The 23,804-nt window shown below is 42.3% G+C and overlaps 1 protein-coding gene across 12 annotated transcripts in view; it reads left to right on the top strand.

Annotated features, from left to right (window-relative positions):
- The window catches only part of MAP4K4 (mitogen-activated protein kinase kinase kinase kinase 4), a 170,543-nt gene that overhangs the window by 92,822 nt on the left and 53,917 nt on the right, over positions 1-23,804 (top strand). For 11 of the 12 annotated variants that reach the window (XM_017818400.1, XM_017818403.1, XM_017818405.1 and 8 more), the window contains exons 4-8: positions 14,960-15,085; positions 15,879-15,989; positions 18,780-18,870; positions 20,381-20,511; positions 22,759-22,813. In XM_017818400.1, coding sequence (XP_017673889.1) covers positions 14,960-15,085; positions 15,879-15,989; positions 18,780-18,870; positions 20,381-20,511; positions 22,759-22,813 — 514 coding nt within the window. Of the gene's footprint in view, positions 1-7,782; positions 8,005-14,957; positions 15,086-15,878; positions 15,990-18,779; positions 18,871-20,380; positions 20,512-22,758; positions 22,814-23,804 lie in introns of those variants that run through there. The other variant, XM_017818407.1, reaches the window with a different exon arrangement.

Below are 23,804 nucleotides of genomic sequence, written 5' to 3'. Positions count from 1 at the left end.
GCCACTTTGACATATAAAAATATCACAGAATCGTAGAATCAGCAAGGTTGGAAGAGATCTACAAGATCATCCAGTCCAACCCTTGAAACATGGCCATCTTGACCTGGTGTGGCTGATGAGCAGTGACCCCTTATGCAGGTGTTTGTCTGCGTTTTTCCCTCCTGATTGCATGCAAAGTGAATACTTCTGTAACTGCTCTACTTTTGTGCATCACTAGAGGGCTTCAGAGGGAGAAACCTGCTTGCCTTCCACATAATGTCAAGAGCCAGAAGTTTCTTCTGAAACCTGATACACAGCATTGTAGCAGAGACAAACTTTGAGTTATGCTAGTAGAAGCTTACTGGTGTTCAGCAGTTTTTTGACATCTTCCATTCGGAGAACTTCTTTCATCATTATTTTTTTTTCCTTTTAAACCTTCTCTTTGAATCATGTTTACAAGAAAAGTGGTAAAACAAGGCCTTACCTGGCCTTACAGGTGTGAGGTGAGTAGGGCTGGTGGACAGATAATGGTACATAAAGGGGTTTGCGGTGCCCTGCACTTCCCTGATGGTGAAGTGACTGGAACGTACAGGTGTGCACGGGCATGGGTCTGTTCTCCAGGCCAGCACCTCAATGTTGGCACTGGGGAGAGGTGGCCAAAACTCGGTCATGAGTCTTGCATGGCTGTACATGTTGTGGTTCCTGGGGGAAAGTCTCTGCTCACAAACCAAAGGCGTGAGGGAATAAGGAGTGTATTGTGTGAAAGACAACCCTAGCTGGATGTCTCACTTTGAAGAGGTTTGCCAGTGAGTTGGAGAGCTGGTCTCAGCCAAGCCCGCTTTCAGTCATGAAGTTTTATAGGTCATGAAAAGCAGCAATGTCCGGTTTTTTCCCTCATGCCTTGCCTTTATATGCAGCAGCACACATGCACTGCCATTATCCCTTGTGCTTTGGATCAGTGGCTCAGCGTTAGCCCAGGGAGACTTGTGAGTGCCTCCAATTTCTCTCTGTGGTGTGGGAACACTGAAGCACATAATGGCTGCGATTCAAAGACAAATGCTAGCTCTTTGCTGCTGATCACTTTGGCAGAAACCCCCAGATGCTCAGAGACTACAGATGGAGCTGTTTTGGGGAAGTTTTTTTGTTTAAAAAAAAAAAAAAAGAAAGCACACCGGCAATCTTAGAATTTCCTATCCTTATTGTTAGTGATAGTAGTATTAGTATTATGTTTTTCTATCTTTATACTAGCCTCCCTATTTTTCCTTTTCCTATTCTACACCCCCGACCTCTCACTTTTTAATTCATGCCAGCCAGAGCGCAGCTAAAAGCTTTTCCTAGTGGTGCATTATTTGTTAGTAAATCAGCAAAAACAAGCTTAACCAATTTAACCAGCAATTTCTGCGAGGCTTTTCTTTTTGAGTGGGCTTTGGGATTTCTCCATGTGCCTGTTGGAGGGACCAGTTTGCAGGAAACTGCAGGAGAGGAGCCTACAGCCATGACGGGCTTTGTTCGGATGCCTGTAGTCTGGCAGAAGCTGACCTCCTCAACACATGGTCTTTCACTTAGCTGCTTCTATCCGACTACTGGAGAGGTCCAATTTGCTGTGTGTGGGATTTCTGCTGCTTCCATGCTGCTTGGTAATGTTTCCAAACTGAACAGCGGATCCTTGCCTCGATGGTGGAGCTGGAGCTGGCAGGGTTGCTGCAGCCTGTCCCTTTGTGCATGACTTCATTGTCCCACAGCTCTTCTCTGAGCAAATCCGGTGCCTTGAACCATATCCTCCTGAATTTTGAATCTCTCTCCAAACAATCTAGGTTTCCTCCTTTGGATGTAACTGTGTGTTGTCACCCCCCCCCCCTTTGGCTGGGCTAATTGCTCTTTGTCTGTTTTCAAATCAAGTGTGATTAAGGGAAGGTTTCTTCAAACTGCCACTTCATCGTGTTACCAGACTAGCATAGTAAAAAGTTGTAATATCTGTTGGGGTAAATACCCTGAGCACAGAATTTCAGGCTCTTTCCTTCTCATGAGTCATCTTCCCCTGAGACCCTGTAGTGATAGCATTACTTTTATTTTAACAGAAAAAAGTCCCTGAGAAGATGACCAGTTATTTATCTGAACAAGAGAGGTGATGTTTTTTGTAGTTTTAGTTTGTTTTTTTTTAACTACCAAAATATATATATCCTTGAGGAAGGCACTGCTCGGGCAGGCTGGGGCATAGGAGATGTGGTAGCTATTGGAGGGCAGGGAAACCAAATCAATACTTTTTCTGAGGGAGATCAGATTATATTATGTATTGGAGGGTTTCAGTAAAACATGTTATGCCTGCTTTTATTTTACAGGCAAGTTGCTGAGTTTCACTTTTTAACAGGGACTTGTGCTGCAGGAGTGAACTATGCCTGTCTGAACTGCCTGCCTGAGAAAAGAGCCCCCAGAGCAGCTCCCAGCAGGCTCATACCCCCACCCCCCTTTTCGTCACCTTTCTCTTTGAACGTGTATGGTGCCCAGAGAGTGGAATAAACAAAGAAGGGAGTCCCTAGCCACAAGCCTGAAGGAGAGTTGTTTCCCTCCATCTCTGCCTCGGGGTGGGCTGCAGCCTGGATGAGGTGGTAGATGTGCTTCTACCTCTTCCCTGACTGGTACAGGGCTCTTTCTTTCTGAGTGAAGTGGCCTGGCCTCTTGAGTTTCTCTTACAGACTTTGTGGTTGATATAGGCCCTGTCACAGGAGAGCTTTGGACTGAGTAAAGCTCATTTTCTTCTTATCAGCACCCAGGTGTCGGTGCCTGACTCCCCTGTTCCTGTTTGGACTGCTTTCTGCCTGCTCTGAGTACACATCTGCAGTTAAGCAGGTATCTGACAATTTAGTATTTCAGCCTCTGCAGCCCCACAGGTCCCCTCTGCTGGTCTTGTGCAGTTGTGACAGACAAGGCAAGGCTGGTAGGTAGGTCTGGCAGGAGCCCTTGCTTTGCAGCATGGGTGCAGGAAGGCAAAGAGCAGCTGAACCTCACTGGGAGCTGGTGTTGGGGTTAGGAAGTGGTCTTCTGTCCTAAAACTCCTGCCATTGCTCTCAGGGTTTCAGCTCAAGAGTGAGAGACTTGTGCTGGAATCTGGGCTGTTTGTTTTTAGACTGGAGGGTGAGATTCCATAGCAGCTCTGATTTTTGAAGCGAAATACTTTTTAATAAATGGTTGCCTGTTCACAGCCCAGCAGCAAAACCAGAAGTTTAATGTAGTACTAGGACCATTTTATATTTTCTCTGGTCCTATTTTCTTGGCTGTTAATCATGGTTTCTTTGTCACCTGCCCAGCTAAGGGTAAATGCAGCTGGGGTGTAATATTATTTGCAAGTATTTGTTGATTTTTATTTATCCTGAAGGAGGCAGAAGGGCTTTTCTTTCCAGGCAGGTAAATAATTAGCCGACTATCTGCAGCCTTCTTGCTCAGAGAGCAGGAGGGAAGGTAGAGAGGGGACCGTGACACCCCACGTAGTAGATGGACATGAGCATCTTGTGGCTCTGTTCATTGTTAATTCACTCCTGCAGCACTGCTCAGCTGTGAGGTTCCAGGCGTGCTTGGCAGCACCGACAACAAAAACATCTGGTTCAAGAATATAGCTCCCTTCTGCTGGCAGCTGCACGAAAATGATTTTGTACATTGTGGCATAATGCCAAATGCACTTAACTTGTACGCTAAAGTGCGCAGCCTTTATAAAGCTTTGGCAGTGCAGGGCGATTTTAAATGCTGTGCATAAGTCAGCGTTAATCTACCAAAGAAAATCAAAACGTCAGCAACTGATTTTATAAAGAACTCGCTTATCACGTGTGCCCAGACGTGGCTATACCTCTGTACCTGTCTAACAGCTGTTCCTGTATGAACAAAAAGGAAAACCCTTTTAGTCACAGCCCTGGTTGTCATGTGCCCTCCGTGAAGGTTTGGCACAAACATGAAGGGAAATTTGCCCCTCTGACATCCCTGAATTCCTCTGTCAGCAGCTGCATTTTTCTGTAACTGATAGAGGCTGTCTGTCTCCCCTATTGTTTTAGAAAGGACCTGGTGTGTGCTGAAGAAAATGTTAACTGTGAATCAAGTAGCTTGTGTGTCTGCTGGTAAATTGTAATTTGAGTGGTGGGACCTGATAATTACAGACATCATCATCTTGTCTGTCAGTTGTAAATCATTCTGTAGTGGATTTGCCTTTTTAAAGAGAGCTGTATTTCTGAGCATGAGTGTATTTTAGAGGTAAAATATAATATCTGTATTCCTTCTTGCTTTGAAAACCCGTAGGGTTTATAAGCGTGGATCTCATCTGTACGTGAACAAGCAAGTTGGAGAGGTCTTTGCTCCAGAAAAGCTCCTCTCAGTGTATATATTTCTCGTTATTTATTTTTTTATTTCCACAGAGTAGCTGAGCTTGGTGTTGCCTTTTCACCCCCAAAGCTGCTGTTAGGTTTTAGGTTTTGGAAATGCTGCAGAAGAGCAGGGAGGAAAAGAAACCCCGGGTCTCATCTGGCATCAGTCATGGGCCTGAGTTTATGCTTTGGAGAAGGAGTGAATTCCTCCCCAAGAGGTAGCAGGTGATTTGAGGACTTGGATAGGGTGTTTCAGTAGTTGTATGCAGGGCTGATGGTGTCACATATACTGACCTGATGTTAATTCTCTGCTCTGTCACTGCTTTGAGGAGCAATTCTCACCAAACCAGAGAAAGAAGGAAGAGAAGGGGGAGATGGTGGCAAAGGGAGGAGGAGCAAGCCTTTGCCCTCCTGCTGGCTTTTAAAGCAGTCTTTGCTTGCAATATTGGTGAAAGAAACCAAAGGTATTTTCTGGGGTATTTTTAAAATTGAAAACGGAATTTGACAAGCCTGTAGGGCTTGGTCCATTCTCCTCACTTTTCCTCATCCCAGCCACCCACGGTCTGCACTGACAGTATTTATTCACCCTGTTTCTCAAACACAGGATAGTGGGCTGGTGTCGCAGCTTTCTTTGTGATCCTTTCTGTCCCTCATCAGGTGAGAGGAACAGGCGTTTTAACCTTCTGGGTCCTCCCTATTTGCACCTGGCTTTTGGCATTTGCAGTACTTTCTCTGCATAAGGCAGGGGAGAAAGCTGCAGATTACTGACAGAGGCTGAGCAATGACTAATATTGGACCAGAGGCGCTGAAGTGTTTAACCTTTAGGCAAAGATTAACTGAAATCAAAACTTGTAAGGACTTGTGCACTCACACTGTGTCATTCAATCATGTTGGTAAGACACATGTACAGATCGGATGATTCCTTTTATTCCTGCGTAATTTACATATTTTGGCTGCTTCACAAAAGAAACCTTGTGTTGAATAAGTCAGATCATGATCTCACACAAGTCCTTGCTTACAAGAAGTTTTTTGGAAGCTGTAACATAGCCCAAAATTTCGCGTTTTCCTTTTGTGGGTGTAAAACAGAGCGTAGGTTACCGGCTGCACTAAAAACGGGCATTAAGCGTGCATATTGCTTCTTAAGCCCGTGTATTACCTTCGATGTTTGTGTATGTGATGGCTGTCTGTTTGATGTTGTTTCATCTGGCAGTTGTACCTCAGAGAGACGTAGACTACTTTAGAAAAGAAGCATTAAATCTGTTTCTTCGTAGTAGTGGGCTAAGTGAAGTATGCCACTTTATAGAAGTGGATTGCGGGGTTGCAGAGAAAATGACGTGATTTTGTTTTCGAGGCTTTTCTTAGTACTCATTTTCTGAAAAAATACAGGGCTTTGTTAGTGTTGCAGATGGAGTTTAAAATATTTGGAAGGAAAAATTACAGCACTCGCAACATTTTAATAGGAAGAGTTTCCTTAATTAAAGCCTAGAGGACTTAGGGAATGTGGACAGCTGAGGGATTAGCAATATACTACAAAGTTCCTCTTGCACATACCAGTAGATTTGGGTTCAGAAGCCAAAGTCCATAATAAATTTGTAGTCTTCCAGCAGCTGTTTGCTGGCTTTAACCGTTGATGCTGCTAGTAACCAAAGCCTGGATTCATTCTATTGAATTTTAGGCACACAGGGGTTGTGCTGAAGGCTAGAATGTAGGTGACTTGGGCATCTACAATTTAGCATGGGGGGAAAGGTGCCTGTGAGGGGACAGGTCTGTCCACCTGAGGTGGTATTCATCCTATAGAGGGGTAAAAATCACTGGTGGGACTCTGTCTCCTAGAAGCGTGAGGTACCTGCTTTGAGGCTGCCAGCTACTCGCTGCTGGCAGTTGTGGTGGTGCTTGTTTGTGCTCCCCAGTTTTGGTTTGGATGGTTTTTTTGTTTTGTTTGTCTAGTTGGTTGGGGTTTTTTTAAATTTTATTTTTTAATGTATGATTGATTTTGGAATACCGTTGCCAGGCTGCCCCCTCTGCTTTGCAAATCTATCTATTTGCTTTTGACCTATATAATGTAAGGTACTGAGCTGTGCCAAGCCCTTCATCACTGTTAGGCAAAGAAATGGTGGCATGTGATGGAGTTGCTGAGTTTCTCTTGTAAGCTGTTTCTCCAGACCCATCTCTTTTTGATAAAGGATCCTATGTGAAACAGCCTCAGGGAAAGCCAAAATGGGATTACTTTTCCTTCCTCTCACTTGTTCTGTTCCTGTTTGGGTGTGCATCATGATAGCTTTCGTGTTTGTTATCCCAAACTGTTGGGATGTTTTATGTCTTTTAGCATTTGGGTTTCATTCCATGTATGAAATGAAAGAGGTGTTGTAAATAAATTCCTCTTCCCTTTTCGCCTACAGGGCTTGTTGGTCATTGTGGATGTGGGCCTGTATACTGAATGAATCTGTCCTGTGAGGGAATTAGTGTGTTCATGTAATTGTAGGTTTTCATGATGTATGTAGTAGAAGGACATTAGCGTTATGTTAGAACTGCTATTTTTAAGGTATTTTACCTTCTCAGCTTACATTTCTGCTTGAGTGTCACAACCCCCCTACTCCTCACACACCAGTGCATAGGAAATCTGTGGTGCATAGGAAATCTGCTTTCAGTCATTTCAACCTTTTGTTTTCTCTCCTCTCTCAGATGTTTGCCTTCTCCCCTCCTCTGAGTTTAAAGCTTTGTCTCAAACCAGAACTTCAGTTTCTTGTTGAATCTCTCCAGCTGCATGAAGCCTGCAGGACTTGGGAGCCTTTTCCACCTCCCAGGTCCAAACCATGACCCAGCACTGTCTGGACTGCACACGAAGGATCAACACATGTGTTGATCCCCTTTGGGAAGGAGATCTGCCTTCCAGGTGGGAGCAATGGAGCTTCATATTGCCCAGGGGAAAGCAGGGATGAGGCAGTGGGCAAATGCCTCCCTTGTCTCTGTCACCCCCAGAGATGCTGCTTTCCTTGGCATCAAATGCACACTGAGATTGAAAGCAGAAAAGCTGTTCAACTTTTTGGCATTGTACATTAGTCTATTTTCTCTCCAGCATCTACATCTCCTCATATTGTCTGAGCCTGGAACTTTGTGTAAAGGAGATTGCTATAATTTCTTTCCTTCACACACAAGCTTACTTTTCATATCTACTAGCAAGGGCTTGTTCTGATTACAAGGAATCTGAGACTGGATGTAGAATTGTATAGCAACAGGCATTTTTAGTGTGAATAATAGTGATGTAAGTAGGGTACTAAACATTCCCTTTTTTATGAGAGCTCCGAAGATGTCAGTATAAGGCTAGCTTGTTGCATAACCTGTAAATAATTTAGGCTTGATGAGGATGGACAGTTGAATTGTAACTAGGACAAACATGCAATCTGAGCAGGAAACTCTTTTAAGTAATCATATCTAGGATTGAGGGACTAGTGTTGGAAAGGGTTGAAGGGATTTGCCCTTAGGAGGTTTCTCTCCTGGTTGGCTTTGGAAAAAGCCTGTGGCATCCTGGAGTTTTACCGAGGGAGGTCAGCGGTGGTGCAGTTTCTTTGCCTTCAGAGCAGCTCAATGAATGACCAGCAAAAGCACTGGAGGCACAACAGGCAAGAAAGAAAATATTGTCAGAGTGACTGGCAGAGGAGGTGGTTTGCAGGGAGACAATAGACAAGTATTGTTTTCACGTGGTTTTTGGCTCCTTCCTGCCTGCACGTGATTCCATCTCCCATGCCTGCACAATGCTGCTACACAGGCTCCTTCAGGCAGTGCTGGGACCCTGCTGAAGAGCTCGCCCTCCCTCATGCCTTTGTCCAGTTAATTTAACTGTCGCTTTATGGCTGCAGCCTCAGCGATGGCACTGCTGTGAGCAACTGGGCTCATTTTCTCCCTTGTTTCAAATGGTGCCTTTAGCATGCAGTAGAGAGGGTGTTGTGCCAAGGGGAGACAAAGCAGCTTCTGTTTTGTGTGTGTTTGGAAGTGTGTTCCTCACCTGCTTGATGAAATGTTGCCACTGAAGGTAACCGAACGTGCTCATAAGGACAGCACTGTTCTGCCAGCCAGTCTTCATGAAACTAAGGTTTTTTTGACCCTTGAAAAAGCTTCACAGCCGTCTTCTGCAATTACTCTGCCTGAGCAGTGTTGCCGGTTTGCTGTTTCTGGCAGCATGGCTCTGAGCTGGCAGCGTCAGCAGCTCAGAGGCTGGTGGGCAGCTCAGTGACAGGATGGGTAAAACCCGTGAAGGGCTTGCTCTGCTTGGGCTGCATTTGTGAACAAGGGGCAAAGTCTGAGAGGCACCCTCAATAGCATTGGGGGGGGGGGGCCATGCTCGCCACCTGTGCCACTGCTTGCTGGGTGTCTAGTTTCCTTTTGTGTCACTGAGTGTGTGGCATGATAGATGCCTTTTCTTAAGAGTGAACAGTCTGAAGGCCTTTGAAAAAGTCTGTGTTAGGGAAGGACTTGAACGACAGTGCAGAGAAATTAATGTGCTGATGCCAAGGTGGGGAGAGTCTGTGGGTAAGGGGTCTGTGAAAAAGAGACCATGCATATGAAGTGAAACGGGCACAGAGAGTGCTGGGAGTGAGAAGGTAACAGAGGAGAGAGACAGAAGGGAAATAAACTTGCATGAGGTCTTTAGCTTGAGGGTGACAATGCTCAAAGTCTTGTAAAAGACTCTCAAGAAATGGGATGTAATAAGAAAGTTGGACTCTCTTGTATGTTAAGATTTAGGAGGAACTGTATATGGACTTGATAAGTGTTTACTGCAGCTCTCGATTAAAGTCTTTTCTTTAGACTTTCCCTCCCAAGAAAACTGTGTTTGATTTTCCTCTTAAAAACTATTTTATGTCGTATTCCCAATTCTAACACTCCATTGTGATGTTGGAGAGGATCACGTTTTTCCACATTGCACTCTCCACACTGCAAGCTGCTCTGCTTTATACAAACTTCCTACCTTGGCAGTCACTGGCAGGGACTTACCCGGCACTTGAAGTATCATTGCTCTTGTGGTTTGGTTCCTCCCAGAATTACAATCTCCTTCCTTGCGTGGAGGCAGCACCACAGCTCCCAGTTCAAGTACCGTACTATGTGCAATATTGGCCCAACTTTCCTTGCCAAAATATCTCCCTCGTGTGTGAGAACTTTATTAACAACTGTATGTATTATGGATTCCAGCAGCAGAAAAGGTCACTTATTGTGCTAGGCACTATTCAGACTTTCCCTGTCCTGGACAGATTGTGCTCTGAATGGATGCCGGCCAGGTCTGGTGTGCGAGGAGTAGGGGGGTTGTGACACTCAAGCAGAAAGGTGGTTTGCGAAAGTTAGTTGTGATTTATTGAGGAAGACTTTTCTTTGTGGTTTTGGTGTCTTTTAGGATTTTTTTGGGGTTTTTTTTGTTTTTTTTTTATATGGGTAGAGGGCAGAAATGAAAAGTGAGAAGAAGCTGAAAAGAAAATAAACTGGGTTTCTTGTGAGTTTCTCCTGTTTTTCTTTAACTTTTGTGTCAGAGGCACATAGTGAAAGAAGGGGCAAATCGTCGTCATTTTGGTGCCTCTGAAGGCAAACTGGTCTCCTCTCCACCACTCTGGGGGTCTGTGGATTAGAAGTCCCTTTTCCCTCCCAGCCCTGGGCTGGGTTGTTTGGGCTGAGGCTGCTGCCTGCCACTCTACACAGATCCCAACTCTCCTGTGATCTAAAGATTCCCAAATTCCACAAGTTACCACTGGAGCTCATGATCCTCCACAGCTCAGCTTACTCTGAAACTCCAGGCAGAGCATTGCCAGCTGCCATTTTCCAGGGAGGGCAGCTTCCTGGGTGTAGGCAGGCAGAGCTTTGTGAACAGCATTGGGAAAGCAAATGAAAACACCTTTGCTAGTGTGTTTGGCTTTCCACTGTTTGGTCATGATATTCATTCTTAAAACCCTTGGTTGTGGCTTAAAATGACTGGGTGCCATTTGTATGGGGAGAGCTGAGATTTGTCACTGTCTCATTTCTTAAATCAAAAAGCAAAGTTACTGAAGGGACCAATTTGTATTCCACTTCATACTGATTTAGAGCAGCATATAAATCATCTGGTGGGGTAGGTATACTTGCTCTTGCCTTTATCACAGAACATTGTCTTGCTTTACCCTTGCTGGACTGTGTTTTCTGATTTGCGTTTATCCTCATCATATTACTAGGGTAAATAAAATCTTCTGAAATTGTCCTGAGTTTCTTTTTCTTGAGCAGTGCCAATCCCTTAAGAGGGCAGAATCAACAACTGGCAAAGAACAGTGGTCAGACAGGTCTTCCGCCTGGGGGAGTTTGAATGGAAAGTCACCACTTACATGCCCTAGGACATGTCTTTTCTCTATGCTTAGGTGGCTTGTATTTTTTTTAATTTTAAAATTCAGCTCCTGAAGTAATTTCATTGTGCTATAGAGTTTGTACTTCCCCCTTCCTTCCTGAAATGTGTTTCTCAGAGACAGATTCTCGTCGGGGTCTCATAGCAGTTTTAATGCTGGAACATGTCAGAACTGTTGTGCTTAGTCTCCTGAGGCATCTAGGCAAATGATGTTTAGAGAAGTATATAGAAACACGACAGACATGACGTGATTTTTCTTTTCCTTTGGTTATGTCCTCCCTGCTTCTGATACTTCTAGAGCTTAATTCTCTTCTTTTCCATCCCTACACAACGAAGTGTAGCAAATGTTCAGCGAAGTGTTTCTGCGTTCCTCATCTTCTAAAAATTTGTGTAAATAAACAGGATTTTCTTCCAATAATGATGTGGAGGGTGGGGTGTTACCTTTGGAAAACATGATGAAATGGAATAATCGAGCTGTCCAGGTTAATCTTCCATATATGGATCTATTCTAGTAGCTTTTATTTGACTGGGAGTTACTTCCATGGCAACCATGGTCAGACACTTAAAACATTAGCTACTTAAATCATCACAATTTTGTAAATGTTGATGTAATGAAAATAAGAAGTCATTGATTTGCCATCTGCATGCAGAAAAACCTGTACTGATATTTAGCGTGCAATGATGAATGGAAGGATAAGTGGTGTTGAGATTTTGTGCTATAGCCGTAAGCAAGCTGATCAGGTGCCACTGGGTGGCATGCTGAGAGGTAACATGACTGATTTTATTTTTACTGTGCTAGTTCAAATGATCAGAAATATCTTAGTGTACATAGGTGGATTTCTATGCCGGCATCGTATGTGGGTTTTAATCTTACAGGCAAAATTATTTTGATCAAAGAGCGTTGCAGTTAGAAATCCCTAGGAATGCTGACATGTCCATTTAATCTCTGAAGGGAAACACATGGAAAGGGAGAGGAAAGCTGCTCCAAGCTTGATCCAACCACGTGAGTCTTGTGAAAGTATAGCTTGCTGAAAAAATTACTGGTAGTCAGACGTGCTGTCACAAACAGCCAGCAAATGTAGAAGTATAAAACATACCAGCCCAATCACAGGGGAGACAAAGAAGGTTTCAATTGGGAGTTTGTATCTACAGATAATGGCTTAAAGTGGTAATTAATGCCAGCTGCATAAAATCACTAGGAAGGACTCACCAGCTGCCTCTCTTCTCCAAGAAAAAAGGATGTACTTTTGTATTACTTCATGAGAATGACAGTCTCTTGCCTCAACCAATTTTAATTTTCTCCTTTTGTGATACCAGTGCCTCTGTAAATGAAGGGACTGTTAGTGGTGCAGTGCATGTGTTGTCGGGAGGAGGTGAGGGACTTTCACTTTCTGAGGCTGGCTCACATGTCCAGATCCCAGGACGGCTGCCAAAACACCTCGCTCTGTGCAGGAGGATCCCTTCTGCAGGCTGCAGCATACCCTCCTTGAGGCATGTGTGTCCGTAAGGAGACCTGTGTGGAAATGGTCTTATCCAGTGAGATTTTTGGGTGGGATTCATGTCATCCTGGTGCAAGACATCTGCAAGAGTGGTGTCTGCATCTTTGCTAATGACCTCACCCTCCTTTTGTAGTTAGCGGGGAGAAGTAAACACCAGTAGGGCGCACATTGTTTGACCTCTTTCACATGTCCACATGGGAATGAAATGAGCTGCACCCTGGAAAAAAAACCACTCCTGAATCTGGAACAGAACACCTTTGGTCTGGCCAACCTTTTTTTAAAAAAAAATTTCGTTTTTTTTTTTAAATATTCCACCAGTTGCTGTACTGCAGTTGTGCTGCAGCCTTCTCTGTGCTGATTAATCCTCATGATAGTTCCTGTCGCCACAAAGTCTTCAGGACTCATTGCCAGGGAGTTATCGATCCGCACTAAGTAAGTGGAGTCCTCCAGAGTCTGGCAAGAATTACCAAATCCATTTATTTTTGTAGACTAGATTTTGGACTGGATTGATCTGTAGGTGAGATGCTATTTGTGTTGTGGACAAATGCTCCGAGGTGGCTGAAATAGAAGTGTAGGACCATTATTAGCCTTAGTTAAGGTTGATGCTTGGGGTTGCTGGAGGCCATTGAGCAGGTGCTGTGACACAGCCTTAGTGAAAAGCTGAAAGAGCAGTAACTGCCTGCAGTCTGCTGGGTCTGTGTGTGCCTTTTTTGTTGTTTGTTCCTCAGTGTTTTTGGTGGGGTTGTTTGTTTGTTTGTTTGGTTTGTTGGGTATTTTGGTGGGATTTTGATTATTTTACTTTTCAGAAATAGATCCTAAGTATTATCATTTTGGCTGCTGTTACAATAGATAAACATGGACAACCTTTAGGACATCCTGCCCATTGTATTATAAAAGCTATTGTGTTCATGTGCTGAGGGTAGGAAATAATTTTAATCTAAAAAGTCCATTCAAAATAGCAGATTAATCCAATTATACATATTAACCTATCAGCAATTAAGTCCCAAACCGTTAAGTTCAACAAAGCTATCACAGTTTTTTCCCTAAATACACAATTCAGAGGTTCAGCATAGTAGTTCCTAGTATAATAAGCATGTATTCTTCTCTTTTTTTTTCTTTTTGCATATGATCTAAATAAATAAAAAATTATGCAACAGCAAGGACAACAGAAGCAGCTAAGGAAGCACCAAGTTAGCTTTTGGCTCAAAAAGCTGTTCTGACACTTTCTCCCAGGGCTGCTGTTCACTGGGAACTTTGATTTACAAGATTCTTTTACTATTTTGTTCAGTGTTCCAGAAATACACAGTATTTTACTTCAAAGATGCATCATGAGAAGATATAAGAATAGTTTATCCCTGGTGCATTTTGGGAATTCTGTCATAATAGTTTACGACTAAACATTGCATCCTACTATCAGAATATTTGAAATTATTGCTTGCTTTGTAGCATAGAGTAGCTTCTTTTACTCAAGCTGTTTGTACCAGTGTGTATAAACAGTTAACATGTAGTTAGTATTAACATCTGTATATGTCATGAATAGGATATTTGATTGCTAGCATGGTACAAATTGCAAGGAAGTTTAAGGCTTAAAATTTTATCATGCAATCAGCTTTGGCATCACAGGATAATCAAAATATGTGCTACCATTCCCATCAGCCAGCAGCCCTAGGGAACAGAAGTTTGGGGTTCTTCCTGGACTTAATTTAGGGTAGACATCTTCTGCCTGGGTATCTAAGGATAGAAAATTGTGGAGAAAATAAAGATTGTGCCTAAAGGGGTATCCATCTGCCTTTTCATTTGTTGCCTCTATAGGTGCTTGAAGAAGACTCCTACTGTCTTTGGTATGGGAAGGGAGAGCTGGGGGTGGGATGGCATCTGCTCCTTCTTCTGTATCTGCTGGCTGCCTGCTCAGACACCACCTCAAAGCATGTGGATCCTTCCATGCAACATGTCCTACTGTCACTTCAGAAACAAATTGTGGGTGTTTTTAAGGAGGAGTTTCATAGTGTTACCTGTTCTATCTCTTTAAAGGGGAGACGTCCCTTCACCTGAGCTGCTCTCTTTTTGGCATCTGGCTGAAGCAGGGGGAGCTGTGGGAAATCCTTCCTCTGCCTTTGTGTCCCAGCATCCTGTTTACTGCCTGGGCTCCTGGCCTGTTCTTTCTGATGCACTTGCTCTTCCTCCACAGAGACAGATGGAGGAGGAGGAAACTTGTGCACGAGGCCAATGCTTTGTCCTTGCAGTGAGGGGAATTCCTGATCTCCACCTCTGCTTTCCTGTGCCAGTCCCGTGCTGGCACTGAAATGGGAACCTGCCTCAGCAGCTGGCTGCATGGAGCTGCTGTCTGGCAGTTAAATAGAACTGATTGCAATTTTCAGAATTAAAGGAGAAAAATAAGGAAGATGTAAATAATACTCCTCTATCATAAATCCATAGGTTTTTCTGGGTTTCTAGTTCTCTGGGTTACATACAATAAGAGCCTGCTAGCTATGTATTTGCTTATGGTATTATAAGCACAGGGTTTTTGGAACAGATTATGTCCTGCTCCATCATTGGGTCACGTCCAGTGCATCCTTCGTTTGCTTTTTTGCACTGCTGAAAACATGGGAAAGTAAAGACCTATTTTAGACCACCTCAATAAACAGTTTTAGGATGGGTTTCCTGAGCATGATGCTGGTAAAAATTGAACTTAAAAAAACCTACTTGTGTGAAAGTGAAGGATAAATAAATAATACATGTGGTATATTAAACATAGGGGGGTTTGTTTTATTTTTTTTCCAAAGGATGAAGAAGAAGAAATCAAACTGGAGATTAATATGCTAAAGAAATATTCTCATCATAGAAATATTGCAACTTATTATGGTGCTTTCATTAAGAAAAGTCCTCCAGGACATGATGACCAACTGTGGGTAAGCAGATATTTTTCAAACATGTTAATAAGTCTTTCCCTATTGGATGTAGTTTGAGGATGACAGGAATACCATGTTATGGAAAGACAAACTAATAGAATTTGATGCTTCCCTGAACAGATAGATAAGTGAATCACATAGACTAATCACACATTCTTAAGAGGATGGCTGAACCAAAGCGTGCTATAAGCAGTGGATTTGTTCTTAAAGTAACTTTTTTCCCCCACTTCCCCGATGGATAGTAGCATGTTTCTTGGGAACAAGACAGCTGAGCTGAGCAGTAAGAATATGTGACTGTAAAAAGAAAGCTCCACTTGAGAATTGTACCTATTACATTTCCCATCCCACCTCATCTACACCCTCTAGAGGACTGAAGTTTGGGTTTGAAATGGCAGGATATAGTCATCAGTGCATGTTCTTCCATAAATAAATGGGAGTTAAAGGATAAGATGTGTTGCAATGGTGTGATCGGTTTGATTCCTTCAGTATTGGATGTGCTCATACTGCTAATGCATTTTGCGTAGCTGAGCAAATCCAGATTCCCAGCATTAAATTACAGTGATTAAATCAGTCCTTGAAAATGCGGTAACTGATATGAGACATATTCCATATATGTCTGACACACATTGAAGACATTTGCTTGAATCCATTTTCCAGGCAGATATGTAAAATAAATTCTATTCTCTGCTTCACAAGGGTTTCCCAAATCAATGCTGCAACCTGATTGTTTGGCTTTGCTAAACAGCTGAGAACTGTGCTTAATGTTGGTTGTACACTGATATTTGTTTTTCAGCTTGTTATGGAGTTTTGTGGAGCAGGCTCTATCACAGACCTTGTGAAGAACACGAAAGGGAATACTCTGAAAGAAGACTGGATAGCATATATCTCCAGAGAGATTCTCCGGGTAAGGAAAATAGTCTGTTCCGCACAGAAACATTCTTAAAAGACATAGCCTAGCTTGAGGTTCTGCAAGAAGCTGTTTCTGATCAATCCCATTAGCCATTTCATCACTTGAAGAGCATATAGAAGCAGATAGATGACTGCTCCACATCATTTAACTGGGTGTGAGTTGTACTGTATATTGTAACAGCAACCTTGCAGAAAATAGCAATTTTTAGTCATGAGAAGCCAGCAGAAGAGCCAGTGACCTTACCTATTGTAGAAGCTGTGAAACAGCGTCCACAAGACCTGAGGCTGAAACGGTGTTGTAGCACAGTAGAGTATGAAATGGACTTTTCCGAATGTGCTTGCAGCTGTCTTTCTCTGCTCCTAATCAAACCTATGGAGGAAGGGAGTTGTTGGCTCAGGCTAGCAGTCAGGACTTCTGTGCTGTGATGTGCTCTCATACTGTATATTCCTGCAGTCTGTCTAGAGCAAGCAGCTATATCATGTGTGGCTGTGCGGTGCTAGCAGATGGCGCTGCAAAAGTTATTCGGGAATAGTGCTGCAACTTACCATTTTTTTCAAAAATTGAAACTTTAACTAGTTACTCTTAATATTTAATTTTCAGTTGGTACAGTTTAAGTGCTTTTTGAATTGGCATTTCTGTGCTGCACTAAGTGAATCTGATATGGTTTTCTCGTGCTTCTTTGTAAAACAAATTGCCTCCTACCCATACCTCTACACAGTACGTTCAATTGCCTAATTGTAAATGAAGTTCTGAAGGGTTTATGTTAAAGGAAACCAACACTGGCTCTTGCATAAATCAATGCTGCTGTTGTCTGTGTTATATGTTTGCTTTGCCTCGGCAATTTTTAAGATGAGGGTGAAGGGAGATATATGATTCTGGTCTCTTGCTCTAATTCCAAACGCTAGAAGAGAGTCCAGCTGCTGGCGTTTGGGCTGGCACATTTTAAGTTGTCTACAAGGGAGAAGTTGTATTTCAAATCAAATGGATAGCACGCTTTAATATGAGGAAAGCTAACTTCTGCAGGACTGATCGTATGCTTGATTTGAGAGCTCTGTGGCCTTGGAGGTATTCCATGCTATATTGGATTCATTCTAGGTTCTCCTTAGGTAAAGCAGTCAAACGCTTGCTGAGAAGAGGAAAAAAATTTATTTACCTCAGAAAAGAGTTAGGGAAAGCTATTTTCTCATTCCAGGGAAAGATGTGCAGAAGGAGCCTTAATTACTGGCCAGCGGGAAGTGGAATATCTGGAAAAAAAGGAACGCTAAACTCACATTGCTATGAGACATTGCAAAACCTGATTTGACACAAGAGTTTGTCAGAGATGGAGGAGGTTGTGTAACACAAAGTTAAAATGAGCTAAAGGACCGAAGATTGGTTTAGGTGGAGACACAGGTGTGAAGATCAACCCAGTGGATCCTCGTGTGGTTGGAGGAGTCTGAGGACTGCAGGAAAATGATGTGCCCCTCTGTCTCCTCCCAGCCCTTTGCAAACCCAAATGTGTTTTTTCAGTAAGGTTAGATGGTACTCTGGAGAGAACAGATCTCTTTGGCTGGGTCAGAGTAGCAGAAGGCTTTAAAAAGTATGCTGTGTGAAGCTGTGGAAAAGCCTTCATTCCTGTGAAAAATAAGACCACACTTAACATTAGCAGTCAGTGAAGAGTTTTGGGGACATCAGCCCCCTTGATTTGCTTATGATGTGTGGAGAGAAGTTGTGGATGGTGGTTTTTTTGTCACACTCATTGATTGTTTTAAAAAAAGAAAATAGCCCGGTGGTTATGTAGGCAAACTGGTAAATGATCATTTAATGAAGAACATGTGTTAGGAAATACTTCTCTACAGCAACCACTACTCTCTTAACCTCTTGCAGCTGTAAAGTTTCTATTTCTTTATTTTTCATAAAAAATTAAAAGCCTGTGAGAGCAACAAGAATAGGCAAGATGATCCCACTAGAGACTACAATTTTCCAAGCAGAAAACTGAGGAGAAACCAAAATACAGGCAGTTGCTAAGAGGGTTGCGTGTTCTCCCAATTACATTAGAGAGTAAAATGCAACATATGTCTTTCTCAGCCCTCCCTCCACATGGCTAACGCTTTGGGGCATGCATCCAGGTGCTGTCTCAACAAAAAGCACCGTATGCCAGGAGGTTTTGTTTCCTTTGGAAAGTATAATGCTTATGCTTTTTTAATTTTTTTTCCTCTTCTTTTCTTTTGCTTTTTTTTTCCTGAGGAAGAATTATCTGGCTTCATGTGTATGGAGGCTAGAGAAGAGAACTGCAGCTTTGCAGCAGAGCATTTCTTTGTCATCTGTCATCCCTTGCCCTCAAACATGACTGCCAGTCCATCATCATCCCACTCCTTCTCAGGGGTGCATATATGCATATTGATGGTGCATCCTTTTCCTTTCCACCTCCCTTCCCCAGACTAAATTCTGTGTGACCCTGTGCATGTCAGATGTCAGTGATGTGCACTGATGCTGATGTCGTTTACAGTGTAAGTGCACGGAGACTTTCTGGGAGCTGAACTTCCTCCACAGGACAACGGAGAGGTGTTTGCACAGTGCAGATGTTGGGCTGTATTTATATACAGTGTGTGCATAACCTGGGGCCTTTGTCTCTGGGTGGTGTGCTGCTACAAGGCTGCTGTGGGTCCCATTGCACCCAGTTGCTGAGCAAGAGCACAAGACCCAGCGCTGTGACCTCTGGGGCTGCTGGGTATGGGTAGTCTGTTGCTAAGCCAAGAGCCTAACTCTGAACATCCTCTCCTTCCTCTCTTCTCCTTAATGCAGGGGTTGGCACATCTTCATGCCCATCACGTGATTCACAGGGATATCAAAGGGCAAAATGTGCTGTTAACAGAGAACGCAGAAGTGAAACTTGGTAAGTAGGCACACATATCCACTTCCTCATTCATTCAGCCTTTGGCTTTATGATGTTCTGAAATTAATTTCATCATTTAAGAGCCCCACAACATGTTTTCTAGCATGAATACTCTGTAACTGCTTCCCTGTGGATTGACAGCCTGCATATATTTCCTCCTGCTTTGGGAGGATGAAGCAGGTTGTTGTTGAATTTTGTCAGAAGATGTTGACTTTCATGCCAGAGAATCAGTGATGGGATCATTTTGTTTACCCTGCTGAGCTTGAGTTTGTTCTAATTCCCTTTATTCTGGACTTGGGAAGTGACAGGAGTCTCTCTTGTATTTGGCTTTCATTAAAATAGCACCTGCTGTTCACGTTCTGGACACAAAAATATGATCTGGACAGCACTCTCAAGGGAGCTGTAGCATCGAGTTCAAAACACAGTTTTAGCTCTGGCATACCTGCCGAAAACTGTGCTCATCCCTGGCCTCTTCTCTCCCTGCCAAGTGGACATACTCTTTTTTATTTCCTCTCTAATTTGTCTCTTTCAGTTATTGCACATGTTAACCTTCTGCGTTTGTATCACGCTACACTCACCACCTTTTTTTCGTTAAATATAGAGCCATGCTGAAGCCCTCCCACCCAGCCCACATCCCTTCTGTTTTGCATTACACCTTCCTGCAGCACAAGGCATGGGAAGATGTCCCGGCTGCTGGAGGAGGAAGCTCTCGGGAGAGCTTTCCTTTGTTTGGTCCAAAATGGAGCACAGTAGCTTCCAAACCATTGCTCCCACTGAGCTTGTCTACACCAGTTTGTCAGTGTCGCTCGGATGATGGATGCAGTGAAGCTGACACAGGCTGCTACTGGTATAGAAGGACAGATAGTACTGGTTGTCAGCAGGGAGAACTGAAGGGTGGAAAACACCCTTGTAATATAATTGCCTTGTGATTAAATGGGCATCTTTTTCACAATGTGTGTGCATGTGTGCTCAAAGTTAGCGCTCCTTGAGTAATCCTCGTCTTTTGCTCCCACTGATGCTATTGCTCTGTCATCAAAGCAGAGACCAATTCCCTGAACAACAGATCATTTTTTTTTAGAGCAGAAAAAGTGGTGTGCCAAAAGGGAGGTTCAGAAAGGTGTTTATGAATGCAGTTTTCCCACAGCATGAGAGGTACCTTTGGGAAGTGGCTCTTTCTGTATAGGGCTTCACCATGTGGGAAGGGAATAACACTTTCTCAGCCTCCGAAGTAGTATTTTTGCAGCTGTGCTCTCCCTTCTGTCCAGGCAGACCAGTGAGAGGTACAGGAGAGATGGTTGTATGCTGCTGTGTTCCCTGGCACTTGTGGCCCAAGCACATTGTGTGTGAACCACAAGGGCTTATTTGCCTCAGGATTAATCATTGTATTTTTCCTCAGCATGGTCCTCCTACATGGAACATCTACAGGGTTTTGTTTCCAAATCACTTTATGAAATTAATCACTGCATTATTTTTCCCCTCTTATTTTATTTTATTCTTTTCCCACCCACAGTGGATTTTGGTGTGAGTGCTCAGCTGGACAGAACAGTTGGCAGGAGAAACACTTTTATTGGGACTCCGTACTGGATGGCTCCAGAAGTTATTGCCTGTGATGAAAATCCAGATGCTACGTATGATTATAGAGTAAGAGAGTCCTGTTCAAAGAAAAAAAACAAAACAAGCATTTGCAGTATAAATGTCCATGAATGATGACAGTTTTTGAGACTTCTTATGCTTTGTAGGAGTAATAACTATTTTGTGTAGTTACATTCTTATTATGGGAGTACAAGGTATGGATACTGTCAAATTGTGATCTTTAACAGTTGCTGTTGGTTGTATTATCGTATCTTTGAGACATAAGGAATATAGGACTTCAGGATGCTGTATGTGCTTAGAGAAGGCAAAAAAGAGTTTAACTGGAAATGCTTGTGTTCTCAATTTGTATAATGGTTGTACATTAAATTGTGTTAGACTCCATCCCAGTTATTGTAGTAACCCAGAACAATACATTTTAGGTGTTGCCCTAAATAGAACCACTGTCTGGAGAGCCAGTGAAGTACAGAAAGAGCTCTTAAAACTATTAGTTTTTTCAGGATATATATACAAGTTGATAAAAATTTATCCATCACAACATTTCTTAACAAAGATCATTCTTTACATTGTTTGGTGCAAACCAAAGATTTAATTACTGCAAAACTGTAATTGTCTTGATGGTATTTGCTCTACCCTTAAGAATATGAAGCATATGTATTTAAAGTTAAATTTTTCTAGTGAAAGCATACTGTAATCTTAAAAGTTGTTCTCAGCTGACTTTAATGAGAGCACAAACAAAGAAAAAAATGTGAAAGTATGCTTTTTTAGAAATATTTGCCTGGACTAATGCAGTGTTCCAAATTTTAACCAAGGGCAACAACAACATCAGAAAGCCAGGGATTAAGGTCCTGGAGATGAATATCAATTATATCAAATAATTATATCAATTTGCTCAGACTGATAATGTTGTTAGCTATCGGTATGTTTGTGTATGTCTAAATCTGTTTAAAAACCGAGATTATTTGAATCAGTGTTTTTGTACCTTTTGACTGAGAATGATCAGATTGGTCCTATTTCTCGTGATTTAATTTTTTATATCTGTCATCCCACTGTACTAAAGATAATGCTTTATATCTTTGCAGGTGGAGTTATTAGTAAGGAAGGTTTGCTATTAAATGATCTAATAAAGTAGAAAAACTCTCTGTAATATTTGTAAAGCAGTAGTGATGTGAAAAACAATTCCTCCTGCCTCTGAAAACACCTGTTAATTGTTACTAGTGGAGCCTATAAGGCACTCTCTCCCAAAAATTTCATGTTTGAAAGATTCTGTAAGGTCATGAGGTTGTGCAGTTTAGCTTAAATGGCTGAATTGGACCACGAGAAAAGATTGCCTTGCTGTGTCTGAAAATACAATTGTTGGAAATGCTTTTCTGCTTGTAGTAGATGAAGAGCTTATTTGCTCATTACTTTTAAGTAATTTGAAATAAACACAACACTATTATGACCAGACAGGACAACTACTTTGCTCAAGAACAGCTCTTTCACAGCAGCCTCCTCCAGCACTTTGCCCATTAAGCCGTGTCAGTCTCTGGAGCTGGTTCCTTGCCAGAATCTTCCATCTTTTGCCTGTGTTTGACCTTCCTGGCTCTTGTTCAGGCTCTCCCTAGTCAGAGGTGCTGGCCAGAGGTGGTACCTTGAAAGGCTCCTGCTGAAGGACTTTTGTTCTATAAAGCTAAGAAATTAGGGGGGGAGTGTTGCCTTTGGCTGCAAACAATGTCTTTGGTACAGACAGAGGTGAAGTAAATGTTGTGAACCTCTGCCTTTTCAGTGGTGTTGGTGACTAATTCACCTCTCTTCTTTAACACGGGTCGGTATTTTCCTTCTGTTCCTGCTTGTTGTTTACGTACCCGAAGAACCCTTTCTTGTAGTTTTTAATATCTCTGGCCACTTTAAATTTGAGCTAAGCTTTTGTGTTTATAACTGTATCTCTACACACCCTGGCAATATCCTTGTTCAGTCCTTTTTAAATAAGAGAGTATTGGAAACTTGTTTCACAGGCTTAAATATCTGGCAAATGTATTTTCCATTGTCATAATGTGAATATATTTTTATGTGTTATTAGAAAGGGTTGTTTGCTCACTCTGTAAGAATAGGTGCTTGTATTTCTGCATATACATATGTATTATGTGAAAAGAGGGATTTTATTATACTGTTACAAGAAAAAAGTAGCTTGTATTATTTAAATAGCCATGGTATTTGGTTTCAGCCTCACCTACAGGGCCTCTCTAAATAGTACTCTCTTACTGTCTGAATGGGCAAATCCACCTACTAACATATGGTCTTTCTCTTTTTATGCAGAGTGACCTTTGGTCATGCGGCATTACAGCCATAGAGATGGCAGAAGGAGCTCCCCGTAAGTGAAATGTGTGCTTCTCCAGGGGGCTGATTAAGACTGAGACATATACTTGGGTGATGCTGGTTGTAATCTAAGCCTAGTTTTGAGGTTTCTGAAAGTATCCTCATGTTATTTCTGTTCTCTTTGGTTTTGCCTGCTCTATAAATATAAAATCCTGTAAATAGCAATGCTTTTGATAAAGATAGGATTGTGTTTAAGCACTACAGTGCAGACTGCAGTAATTTAATTTCTATAGTAGGAATATTTGGAAGCTAATCAAGTGTCTGACTTCCTTCCTATGGGTAGAATATTGTGTTTTGGAGTTGTGTCCCAATTTGTCTATGGCCTGGCCTGGAATACTGAAACCTCAGCTGGGGAGAGGGTCAGTGGGGCCTTGAGGAAACAGACTTTAATGAAAAGCACATCTGTAGCAATTGTTTCTGTGTTGACTTTGTGTCGGCCTGGATAATGCTAACATTGCTTCTCTTTTTGTTTCCACTCGTCAGCGGGTGGTGTTGGTCTTCCTTAGCAGTGACATGACTTAAAGTGTAAATCCATCTTCAACACAAAGCACTGAACTTAAGTATCCTCAAGCAGGGATCATTGTCATTTCATAGGATATTTTTTGAGAGGGGAATTGGAAACCAAAAATGCACAACTTTCTAATATGTTCTTTTCCTTTCATATAGTTCTTTTGGAATATCAAGGCAGCAGATATATGTGAGGAGGACAGAAACATTTGAAAAGAAAAGAAGTTAGGCATGATATTTTGGCTTTTAATGATAATTTTTATGAAAATTGCAAATTTTGAACTTGCAAATATGCTTACCCTCACCTTCAGTTGGAGCTCTGTATTTAAAAAATAATAACTTAAGGTACTTAAGAGTAAGTTAATTTTTTTTACACATAGAAAACTACCACCACACCAGAGCCCAACTGGAAACATCTGTCTTTGAAATAATCATGTTGAAATAAAGTACTGATATTTCCCGGCAAAAAAATGGTCATT

The sequence above is a fragment of the Lepidothrix coronata genome, unplaced genomic scaffold, assembly GCF_001604755.1.
Source record: "Lepidothrix coronata isolate B3197 unplaced genomic scaffold, Lepidothrix_coronata-1.0 Scaffold68, whole genome shotgun sequence".
Lineage (NCBI taxonomy): Eukaryota > Metazoa > Chordata > Aves > Passeriformes > Pipridae > Lepidothrix > Lepidothrix coronata.
Note: the sequence above shows the minus strand (reverse complement) of the source record. Positions and strands in the feature narration are given on the sequence as shown.